Source organism: Sinocyclocheilus grahami, unplaced genomic scaffold (assembly GCF_001515645.1).
Source record: "Sinocyclocheilus grahami isolate Dianchi unplaced genomic scaffold, SAMN03320097.WGS_v1.1 scaffold14.1, whole genome shotgun sequence".
NCBI classification, from domain to species: domain Eukaryota; kingdom Metazoa; phylum Chordata; class Actinopteri; order Cypriniformes; family Cyprinidae; genus Sinocyclocheilus; species Sinocyclocheilus grahami.
In genome coordinates, this window is record NW_015505193.1 from 1000431 (window position 1) to 1012343 (window position 11913).

The 11913-nt window shown below is 36.9% G+C and overlaps 3 protein-coding genes across 4 annotated transcripts in view; 1 reads left to right on the forward strand and 2 right to left on the reverse strand.

The window, feature by feature from the left end:
- Positions 1-3196, forward strand: part of LOC107600067 (calumenin-B-like) — a 3640-nt gene extending 444 nt beyond the window's left edge. The window contains exons 2-7 of one of the 2 annotated variants that reach the window (XM_016291851.1): positions 93-335; positions 419-612; positions 809-975; positions 2459-2519; positions 2653-2852; positions 2966-3196. In XM_016291851.1, the coding sequence (XP_016147337.1) occupies positions 115-335; positions 419-612; positions 809-975; positions 2459-2519; positions 2653-2852; positions 2966-3070 (948 nt within the window). In that variant the 5' untranslated portion in view covers positions 93-114 and the 3' untranslated portion in view covers positions 3071-3196. The remainder of the gene's footprint in view (positions 1-92; positions 336-418; positions 613-808; positions 976-2458; positions 2520-2652; positions 2853-2965) is intronic. The other variant, XM_016291843.1, reaches the window with a different exon arrangement.
- Positions 3197-3354: 158 nt separating this feature from the next.
- LOC107600059 (uncharacterized) lies at positions 3355-5447 on the reverse strand. Its single transcript, XM_016291830.1, has 2 exons — positions 5368-5447; positions 3355-4815 (listed from the first exon to the last, which is right to left on the reverse strand). The coding sequence occupies exon 2, from the start codon at positions 4795-4797 to the stop codon at positions 3628-3630; it is 1170 nt and encodes a 389-aa protein (XP_016147316.1). The 5' UTR covers positions 4798-4815; positions 5368-5447; the 3' UTR covers positions 3355-3627.
- Positions 5448-5636: 189 nt separating this feature from the next.
- LOC107600574 (cadherin-related family member 5-like) overlaps positions 5637-11913 on the reverse strand; it is a 12361-nt gene continuing 6084 nt past the window's right edge. Inside the window, exons 2-8 of the mRNA XM_016292507.1 lie at positions 9004-9212; positions 8851-8907; positions 8659-8751; positions 8069-8155; positions 6505-6615; positions 6250-6420; positions 5637-5780 (exon numbers count right to left, since the gene is read on the reverse strand). Coding sequence (XP_016147993.1) covers positions 5637-5780; positions 6250-6420; positions 6505-6615; positions 8069-8155; positions 8659-8751; positions 8851-8907; positions 9004-9156 — 816 coding nt within the window. The 5' untranslated portion in view covers positions 9157-9212. The remainder of the gene's footprint in view (positions 5781-6249; positions 6421-6504; positions 6616-8068; positions 8156-8658; positions 8752-8850; positions 8908-9003; positions 9213-11913) is intronic.

Genomic DNA, 11913 nt, shown 5'->3' on the forward strand with positions numbered 1-11913 from the left:
GTACATACACACACACACACACACACACACACATATATATATATATATATATATATATATATATATATACATATGACTGAATTTTTTGATGGTGTTAAAATAGTGTACGAGAAGATGGACCTGCTGCCGCTGTTTTTGGTCGTTGCCCTCTGCGTTCTTCAGTCCTCCAGCAAACCCATGCTGACGAAGGACCGTGTCCATCACGACGCCCCCCTCAGCAACAATGAGCACGATGATGAGGAGAACTTCAACTACGACCACGAGGCTTTTCTTGGGCAAGAGGAGGCAAAGACCTTCGACCAGCTCACGCCAGAGGAGAGCAAAGAGAGACTGGGGTAAAAACACCCCACATTTTGATGAGCTCTTCACTTGAGAAAGTTCCCCAAATCATTCATTCACTCTCTCTTTCTATCTACAGTAAGATTGCAGAAAAGATTGACGAGGATCATGACGGCTTTGTGACCGCTGATGAGATGAAACGCTGGATCAAACAAGCTCAGAAGAGATGGATCTATGACGATGTGGAGCGGCAGTGGCAGACTCACGATCACAACTCAGACGCTTATGTCTCCTGGGAGGAGTACAAGAACGCTACCTACGGCTACATCCTTGGTGTGTGTGATGTGTTTGAAAAAATTTAGTTTTCAGTTCGAGCTTTTGGACTGACTATCTACTATTGAAATCAAATACATTTGTTAAGACTCTGTAGTCAATGTCTGACCTGAAAACAACTGATTTAAGTCAAAAGAGAAAAAAAATCACATTTACCATGAATAGCTGGAAATCCAGACTAACATCATGTGTTTAGATGAAGCAGATCCCAAGGATGGTTTTAACTACAGGCAGATGATGGCCAGAGATGAGCGTCGTTTCAAGATGGCTAACCATGATGGTGACATGAGGGCCAATAAGGAAGAGTTTACAGCGTTTCTTCACCCAGAGGAGTTTGACTACATGAAGGATATCATAGTGCTGGTACGTCTGGACAATCAGAATGCTAAATAATGTCTTCCATATACCTTTGCTGTTAACTTTTGTCAATGTTTACTCACCCTCATGTTGTTCCAGACCCGTATGACAGACTTTCATCTGTAAAGAGGCTGTTGGCAGAATATCAATATGTATATCATAAATCATGATATACACTACCGGTCAAAGGTTTGGGATCAGTAAGACTAGTAATGTTTTTTTAAAGAAGTCTCTTATGCTCATCAAGGCTGCATTTATTTGATCAAAAATACAGGGGAAAAAAACTTAATCTTGCAAAATGTTATTACAATATAAAATAATGGTTTCTATTTTAATATCCTTTAAAATATAATTTATTTTTCTGATGGAAAGCTGAATTTCCATCAGCCATTACTCCAGTATAAAGTGTCACACGATCCTTCAGAAATCATTCTAATATGCTGATTTATTATTAGAATTATCAATGTTGTGCTGCCAGATATTTTTTTCAGGATTCTTTGATGAATAAAAAGTTAAAAAGAACGGCATTTATTCAAAATATAAATCTTTTCTAACAATATAAATCTTTGCTATCACTTCTTAACAATTGAACACATCCTTGCTGAATAAAAGTTTTAATTTCTTTAAAAAAAAAAAGAAAGAATAAAAATGTACTGACCCCAAACTTTTGAACTGTAGTGTATATTGTTAGAAAAGATTTCTATTTGAAATAAATGCTCTTCTTTTTAACTTTTTAGTCATCAAAGAATCCTGAAAAAAGTATCACAGGTTCCCAAAAAATATTAAGCAGCACAACAGTTTCCAGCACTGATAATAAATCAGCATATTAGAATGATTTCTGGAGGATCATGTGACACTGAAGACTGGAGTAATGATGCTGAAAATTCAGCTTTGATCACAGGAATAAATTACATTTTAATGTATATTAAAATTAGAAAAACGTTATTTTACATAATAATATTTCACCATATTAAATTTTTTCCTGTATTTTTGATCAAATAAATGCAGCCTTGATGAGCATAAGAGGGGGTCTGAATACTTTCCGTACCCACTGTATATACATACACACACACACACACACACACCAGGGATGTCAAACTCAGTTCCTGGAGGGCCGGAGCCCTGCAGAGTTTAGATTCAACCCTAATTAAACACACCTGATCCAGCTAATCAAGTCCTTCAGGCTTATTTGAAAACTACATGGTATGGGTGTTGAAACAGGGTTGGGACAAAACTCTGCAGGGCTCCGGCCCTCCATGAACTGAGTTTGACACCCCTGATTTACACTCACATACAAAGTGTTTTTTTCTTTCTTTTTGGCGCTTGAAGCATCAGCAGTCTGCTAAATGTCTTTTGTGTGTACCCTAAAGAAAGTTGTATGGGTTTGGAATAACTTGATACGTGTTAATAAAGACAATTTTAATTTCTGGATCAAGATTTTGCAGTACTGCTTGGATTGTGGAGGTTTTTGTGTGTGTTTGGTTTACAGGAGACCATGGAGGACATTGATAAAAATGGAGATGGTTTCATCGACCTTGATGAATATATTGGTAAGTTAAATGTTTTCTTTTTTTCAAGAGTATTTGTGTGTATTTAAGAGAGACTGGAATGGACAGAAATCAGTTTCATGTTCAGTGTATTGATTTTGTCTCACTTTTGCCCTTGTCTTTGTGTGTTTGCCAGGTGATATGTACAGTCAGAATGGAGATGCAAATGAACCAGAATGGGTGAAAACAGAAAGAGAACAGTTTACAGAGTTCAGGGATAAAAACAAAGACGGCCGTATGGATAAGGACGAGACTCGTCACTGGATCATGCCCTCCGACTACGACCATGCAGAGGCTGAGGCCAAACACCTGCTGTATGAGTCTGATGCAGATAAGGTAACAGCATGGTAATTCACTGTGACAGCTAAAAATGATGATATGATTGATCTGTTTGTAAGAAATTTTTTATATCTTGACAGCTGCTTGAATAACTTTTATTTCCATGATAGGATGGACGCCTCACAAAGCAGGAAATTGTGGATAAGTATGACTTGTTTGTCGGAAGCCAAGTGACGGATTTTGGCGAAGCTCTGGTCCGACATGATGAGTTTTAATTTTGCCAACTTTGCACTTAAAAAATGCAAAACGAACAATTTATTTTATAGTTTCAAGCATACCACATTGTGTTTACAAAGCATTTCTGTTCTTCCAACTCGATCAAATGCATTTTTTTTTTTTTTTTTTTTATTAGTCATATTGCACCTGTTTTTCCATTACTTTGATGTTATTCAATATTATCATAATGAACGAGTCCCACATAAGTTTAATTTTAGCAGAACTATACACCACAGGCAGGCTTATTGTTTGTAATCAGTAGATTTTATTTGAGATGGTATGTTGCAACGTAAAGTGCAATTTCAATACAAAGGAAGCATGTCCGTGTGCAGTGATGTACATTATATAATGTAGGAAGGGCACCATTGGTGCGGGACAGCATACATAAGCAAACTTTAAAACTTTTAAAGCTTGTATTAATCTCCCATCAGTTTATTGCCTCAGATGCCAAATCTGTTCTGTTCCCATTTTACAGAGGCTCATTTGGTGCTCAAGCTCAATACGAAAATTAAGTTGAGTTAAGTATCACTCCCATTATCATCTCCTATCATTAGTTTCATGTGTGTCTGTGTTGCAGAAACATTCTATCTGAGTGTCGTGGATCATGAAGATATTTCAGATGTTGACTGCTTGTGTCTAGATTAGATACAGAGTCCTCTTCTGGGCTGCTGTCATCTAAATTTGTTGCAATGTCCTCGTTAACATAATATGTGTTTGAGCTTTCTGTGTTGTTGGATTCTACTGCCAGACGTTCTTCAGATCCATTGTATTGACCTGAGTGAAGCGTTAGTGTGCTTAGATGTGTTTGTAAGTTATGAACATCATTAATGTTTTGTACATAAATTTCAGCTACTGAAATCTGAGGATCTAAATTAAGATAATCCGGTCTTCTGGTACCATCTGATTTGAAGCCTTCTGAATAGTTGACAGCCAGTTTATTGGCCTCTGAAACCAAGGCTTTAAGGTTAATGATATATGGCTCTCCTTGAAAAATGGAGAATTCTGCTTGTGTAGTAGTATCTTCGGATGCTGAGTTTTGTGTTGCTGTATGATCTCTTTCTTGACTCTCAGTTGAGTGTCTTCGTATTCTCTGTATATTAGACTTGAATCGGTGCTTTCCAGCTATTTTTTGTTGCCTTATTTCTAGTGGTTTTGCATGAATTCTATCTTCTAAGTCCATGTTTACTTGTGTGTGGTCCGTATTATGTATTTCGAAGTCTCGGTTGACTCTTTTTAGTTTTGAGCATTGAGCACTACTCATTTTGAGCATTTCTGACTCATTGTCTATGTCGTCACAATATGAAGTGATTCTTTGTGATTGTATTTTAAATTCTTCTGGGAGATCTAAATCGTCATTTCCTGATTCACAATCCATGTTCATTTCTTCTGAATCGGTACAAATCTCCGCCTCTGTTGTGAACGTAGTCTCCGTATTTCCTTCACACTCCTCGTCGCATTCCCGAACCACAACATAGTCGTGAAATGTCACAGTTTTATTGTTAAACCTGTTCGCGGGCCTCCCGTTGGGCCGCAGTGCCAGATAATTGCGTCTTGGTTGCCGTAAGGATTTGTTGAAGGTAGCTGATGGTAAGTTCACAGATGATGATGGCAGTGGTTCCTCTATTTTGGTGTAGATGCCTTGTTTGTCGTAAAAATTTGAGGTGGAGTAGTCGTACTCGCTGAACGCCTCGTTGTGATATGAGAGCGTTTCCTCCACTAGGGTCATCGGTCGGCTCTGGTTAATCTGTCGGAGAAAAACTGACCGTCAGCTGGATTTACAGTTGCTTGTCAAAACACATTTCTATTGTTTAAAAGCACAAATGCACAAGGGTTACTATGGGAAAATTGAAGGTGCACGGAGTAATATTGTCCTTATTTTAAGATTTAAAACGATGTACAATTCAACAATAAATGTATCTGCATTGTATCACAGTTTCAACAACAATATTAAGCATAATAAATGTTTCTTGAGCAGCAAATCAGCATATTAGAATGATTTCTGAAGGATCACATGACACTGAAGACTGGAGCTATTGGACGTGGGTGTGTGTGTGTGTGTGTGTGTGAGAGAGAGAGAGAGAGAGAGAGAGATGCTGCATGTACACTGGAAAGTCTATAAAGTCCAAGACCACTGCTGTCTTGAAAGTGCACTTTCAAAGTTAGGTTAGGTCTGGGATACTCATAACTCATATAGAACTGCTTCAATAGATAATTTCTAAATGGAAATTCTATTTCCACTTTTTAGGAAATTAAAATATGAGGTTCACTAAGGGAGAATGGAGTAACATTAACTCACCGTCCGGAACCATCTCAGACACTAGACATGGAATATTTGGAAATGCAAAAAGATTTATTTCGAGACTTGTTTTCAAATAGTTAAAAATTCTTAAAATATTATTTTTGGTTTTTGTGTATTTATACAAGCTATCAAAAGAGAACGAGCAGAAAGAAGTCCATTTTTTTTAAGTGTCAAAATTGACTAAACACATTTCAAATAATTATAAATTGTTACTAAATTATATTACTATTTTCTATTTGAATATATTTTAAAATGTCATTTCTAAATTAGTTTCTTATTCCAGGAGCATAAGGTTCAATGGCAGAGGAAGGAGGACCACCTGACAGGATGGTGTACTTTACTGTCGTTCTGAGACCCTCATCACCATCCACCGCTTGAATGGGACCCGGAAAGAAATCCAAGACAATGTCCTGAGTGAAAAATAGACAGACTATAAGAAGGAATCAGATACATGTACATTCCATGGGTCAGTAAGTTTTTTTTTTTTTTTTTTTTTTTTTAAGGAAATTGGTATGCATTTAAGGCATGTATTAAAATGATCAAAAGTGATGGTAAAGATTTTTATAATACTAAAAAAGATTTCTAATTCCAGTAAATGTTCATTTGAACATTATATTCATTAAAGAATTCTGAAAGAAATGATCACTGTTTTCCATAAAAATATTAAGCCGCACAACTGTTTTCAACATTGATAATAACAACAAAGTGTTTCTTGAGCTTCAAATCAGCATATTAGAATGATTTCTGAAGGATCATGTGACACTGAAGACTGGAGTAATGATGCTGAAAATTCAGCTTTGCATCACAGAAATAAAATACATTTAAAAACATTAAAATAGAAAACAGTTATTTTAAATTCATTTTTTTCACAGGGTTTACCTGCTCATTCTCTGTGATGTTGGCAGTGTACAGAGAATTGGCACATATGCGGTTGTTGTGATTGGCTGAGAGAAGAGTACAAGGCTGGAACTGTGGGTATTGGTCGTCCCCATCTGTCACATTGATGATTATTGTTGCAGTTGTGTTGTAGTGCTCATCTGTGTTTGTCTCCTAAAGCCACATAAATATTTACATTAACAGTTAATTTTTTTTCTCATAATTTTACCAAATATGTATTTTTTGTATGTGTTTTACCACTGCATAAAGAATCAGTCGGAGCTGAGTTTTGATCTCGTAGTCCAATGGCTTGTTGAGAATCACTTTGCCACTGTTGGGTAAGTCCACTCGGAAATACCTGGCATCAGGCTGGAAATATACAAACACATGTCCACAGATTATCAAGCCTATTTGATTTATTGCCATAAGAAAAACTTAAATGAATAATTCACCAAAAAATGATAATTCTGCCATCATTTACTCGCCCTCAAGTTGTTCCAAACCTGTATGAATTTCTTTCTTCTTTTGAACATAACGGTAGCTATTGACTTCCATAATTGTTTTTTTCAATAGTATGGAAGTCAATGGCTACCGTCAACTGTTTGGTACCCAACATTCTTCAAAATATCTTCTTTTGTGTTCAACAGAAGAAAGAAACTCAAACAGGTTTGGAACAAATTCAGGGTGAGTAAATGATGACAGAATTATTTTTAGGGGAACTATCCCTTTAAAGGGGTCCTATTATGCTCTTTTACAAAGTCTTGATTTTGTTTTGGGGGTGTACTAGAACATGCTCTCATGCTTGGTGGTACGAAAAACGCATTATTTTTCACATAATTTACATTATCAAAATACCTTTTTCCCCAGCCTGGCACAAACGGCTCGATTAGTTCCGGCTTTGATGAAGGTCCGCCTTCCGAAAAGCAAAATGCGTTGTGATTGGCGAACAGCTTAGACGGTGTTTCAGTACTACCTCGACCCTTGCTCTGTCTTTCAACAAAAGCTTTTGGGAATCCGGCACTGTACTCCCTCGTGTTGTGGAAGCTGTCCTCAGTAAAATGCGCAGCACACAATAGCAAATTGGGGTTATAATGCTCAGGAACAGAGTTAAAAAGTAAACTGCAACCACTGTTTCCTGACATCATCCGCTTTCGGAAGCCCAAACAAAGACGTTTGTGCATGTAGGTGAAAAAAACAGCGTTTCAGGCGGCCGCACACCGGACGAGAAGCGCAGCGTCACGTCACGCCACGTCTTTAAAATTCAAATACATTATTTTCTATGAGTGTAGGCACACCGGCGGCGCCGTTCGGCGTCTGTCCGTGGCGCCCAGCTACGTCGTGTTATACTTGTAAGAATTGTTCTAGACATGCCGAAAATTTGACGGTACAGCACAGCAGCTCTTCTTCTTGGTTTTCTCTGATGGACTAACTCTGCAGCAGCACTTCTTCGTCGTCGTCTCGTCTGATGCACTCACTCAACCAAGCGTTCTAACCACAACCTCGCCCCTCCCCACCCCCCAACCATTCGACTTTCTGAAGGCGGGAATTATTTTTAATGATATTCTAATGAGCCGCTTTGTGATATCACAAAGCCAGGAAAACAAACGCTGTAGTCCAAACGAGCCGTTCGTTGTAGTTCTTGAAAAGGGATTTAAAAAAAACTAAATATCTCCCTTTGGAGTGGACTTTGAGATTTGTAACTTTCTAGATATTTTTTATGCCCAAACATACACACTACACACTGACTAAAATGAGCAAGTAGTGCTAGCAGAAGGTTTCTACTGTGGGTTTGTTGATCTGGTGAGATGTTTGGTTCACCTACTGATGTTTCATCAATGACGTATGTGAGTGTGTCTCTATCAGCATCTGTGGCCTGGGCTGTAAACACTACAGAGTTTACCGCTGTTAACTGAACAAACACATCAAACAGCAGAAGATGGGAGAAGATCTCAGGAATGGAGTAAAATATGGGAAAATGTTTTAAATATATGCCGCTCAAAACTCGATAAGACTTTAATGTTTTTGAAAGTTTCTTATGCTCACCAAGGCTGCATTTATTTGATCAAAAGTACAGTAAAACTGTAATATTGTGAAATATTATTACAATTTCAAATAACTGTTTTTTTTTTGTTTTTTTGAATATATTTTAAAATGTAATTTATTCCTGTGATGCGAATCTGAATTTTCAGCATCACGACTCCAGTCTTCAGTTTCACATGATCCTAAAGAAATCACTCTAATATTAATTCGAAAAAGAAATCTTTGGTAGTATTTTTAATGCCTTTACTTTCACCTTTGATCAATTTAATGCATCCTTGATGAATAAAAGTATTCATATCTCATTTTGAATGGTAGCGTATGTCAACACACGAAAGAGAATGTATGTTGAGTTTTGTTTCTGCTGTGTTTTACCTCACTGAGCAGCAGAGGATGAACTGAACTTTGTAGGAACTCGGGTTTGTTGTCATTCTCGTTCAGAACCTCTACCATGATCCTGTGTTCAGCCTGACAGCAACATTACTTTTAATTGACAAGTATAAATTGTATAGATAAATCCAGTTTTCTAAGAGGATGCTGCTGTATGTCACAGGTTATTCAACTTACCTGTAGGACTTTGTGTTCGTAACACCTTACAGTTGCTGTTAAAAGTGAGCCGTGTATCTGTAATGTCATTATAGACAAATCATATTAATAATTGAAACAAAATCATGACAGAAGATGATAGTGTAATAGCCTAAAGATTTGTTTTAATGTTACCTCTCTATCAATAATCTTAGTTAATGTTGAGTTCAGTCTAATGGTCCTTCCCTCCAGATAAAACCAATCGGCATCTTTTCCAGAAAGTTTTAAGCGCATGTGATTGGCTGATGGGTGTGCAGTGAAACTGAGGGTGGCAATAAAAGTCCCCATCAGGCTGTTCTCTTTGACTTTGGCAAGCAGGTCATGCCCACCGTCACAATCGTTAGCTGCCAAAAATAGACACATTTCATTTATTTTAATAGCATTTTCTTTATATTTCTAATTACATTCGCTGTAATGTAAAATGTTGGCTTATTTTCTATGTCCAGTTGATAGTAAATTACAAATGTATCTGGTAATGATTTAATTTGTCAGTTATTAAGGTGACGTGACATGTGGCCAAGTATGGTGACCCATACTCGGAATTAGTGCCCTGCATTTAACCCATCCAAAGTGAACACACACACTGTGAACACACACCCGGAGCAGTGGGCAGCCATTTATGCTGCGGCGCCTGGGGAGCAGTTGGGGGTTCGGTGCCTTGCTCAAGGGCACCTCAGTCGTGGTATTGAAGGTGGGAGAGAGCGCTGTACATTCACTCCCCCCACCTACAATCCCTGCCGGTACGAGACTCGAACCCTTATGAGTCCGACTCTCTAACCATTAGGCCACAACTTCCCGTCTACATCATGTCTGTACAAGGAGCTTGATGTTCAGCACAGCTCTGACAGATTAGCTTGACTGGATACTGATTTGTTCTTAATTTTCCGTGGCGCACAGATTGGAATTCCTTAATTCCGTAATTCCCTGCTCAAACAGAATTCTTTCAGAACTGTATTCGCCTACTGTACTCAATATTTAGCACATGATGTTGTTAGCTGTGTGAAGTCAATTGAAGTTGTGGACGCATGCATGTCAAGTGTGTGTGTGTGTGCATATGAGTGTGTGTTTGTTTTTTGTGTGTGGTCTGTCTCTGTGTTTGTGTTTATACCAATTACAGAATGCCGGCTGACTGCAGAATATAGCTGGCAGAATATTAGAATCTTCCACAGTGGCTGCTGACTGAAGATCAACCTCAAAACCATCTCTCACTGACAGGATAAAAAACAGGTATGTTAAAAATGACATATTGCATTACTGTACTCTATTATTATGAATTGGCTAATTTAGCTCAAGAGAAGGAACTGGCTTAAATGGACCTAAATGCAGCCTGGAAATATATTATTGCTTTTATGTTTAGAAGATCCGGAGTAACATGACCTTTAAATGTTTTTTAGCAAACAGCCCTGCTCATTTAAGACCCATAAATCTTGTAAGGAAGTTCTCAGCAGACAGATAAGCCTTCTTAAGTGCAAACACCCAAACACACACTCTTACTTACACTGTGCTATTTTAGCTAACTAAAACTGTGCTTATTTAGTTTTAAATAAATGTTAACTGAAATAAAATATAGAAAAAAACATTAAAAATCTCCAAAAAATGTCATCTAGTTGCTAAGGCAGCTTTCCTTATTTTAATTTAGTTAAATGTGATGTACTAAAATAATTAAACTGAAATAAAAATGAATAAAAATATAAAATAAAAACTACTAAAAATAACAAAAATACTCCGCAAAATTACTAAAACTTAAAAAAATTGCAAATTAAAAAATATGACTCAAAATATTATAAAAAATTATAATAGCATCTCAGTTATACAAAGATAGTACTGTGCACAACATGCAGCATTTTTCTTTCAATTTTGTATGCATATTCATTCAAATGACATCCTTTAATTGAAATCTGGAGTTATTGTTAGAATTTGCTAATATTTCACATTATCAGGAGTATTCATTTAGCTCTATCAAATTAAATCAATACAAATTGACTTTGCATCCTTATTTTTCAACATTTGGCTTATAACTGGAATATTTTGGATCCCACATGACTTGTTTTAAGCAACAGAAGAGGATTAAAAGTGAATTAAAGACTGAAAAAATCTGAAAAATAATCACATAATTATATAAAACTTTAATGTTTCCACCATTGTGTCAAAGTGAAGACAAACACTCGTGCTAAGATGTCTGAGCATGCACACAGATCTTTTAAAGTTGTTTGCCACCAGTTATACAAGACTATTACACAAGTTATTTGGAGCATCTCACTCTCTCTTATACAGAAGTCAAGACAAGCCAAAAATAGACTTCAGGACCATTTGAGCTGACAAAACCTGGTCATGCTTTGTTCTCTTATTATTTTGATTATTCACTATTGCATTTGAGACAAAGATAAGAAAGCATGTCATCCTACCTGTCCCATCTAACTGTTCTTCAGGTCCAGATGTCCAGATTTTCTCTCCAAATTACATTATTACCATCCACAGAACTCTTTATTTTCTATGTGACTGTGTAAAAGAGAGTTCGAGTACAGAGTATGTCTGTGACTTGTGTATGAGAGTCCACCGCATGTCAGTGTTTGGATGAGCTGCGAGAGGTGGATTAGTCCGAGGTTTAGTGTTCAAACTCACTGGATCAGAGCCAAGTTAAGAGGTCAAAACAAATGCCTCTGCTGGGTCTAACCATCATCCTAGGCAGGGGTGTAGCCATCATTTCAGAAGTGAGGGGGACAGAAATGTTATATATATATATAATAACATAACAATATAACATTTCTGTAATCTATATAACCTACCAGTCAACAGTTTTTGAACAGTGAGATTTTTAATGTTTTATAAAGAAGTCTCTTCTGCTCACCAAGCCTGCATTTATTTGATTCAAAGTACAGCAAAAGCAGTAATCTTGTGAAATATTTTTACTATTTAAAGGGGTCAAAGGATTTAAAGGATGCTTTTTTAAAGATCATTATTTTGTGTATTTGGTGTAACAGAATATGTTGACATGCTTTAATGTTCAAAAAACACATTATTTTTCAAATACTGTACATTATTGTA

What these genes read in the sequence shown, in the direction of transcription:
- LOC107600059 (XM_016291830.1), bottom strand. Translation starts at nt 4,797, where the DNA reads ATGACCCTAGTGGAGGAAACGCTCTCATATCACAACGAGGCGTTCAGC.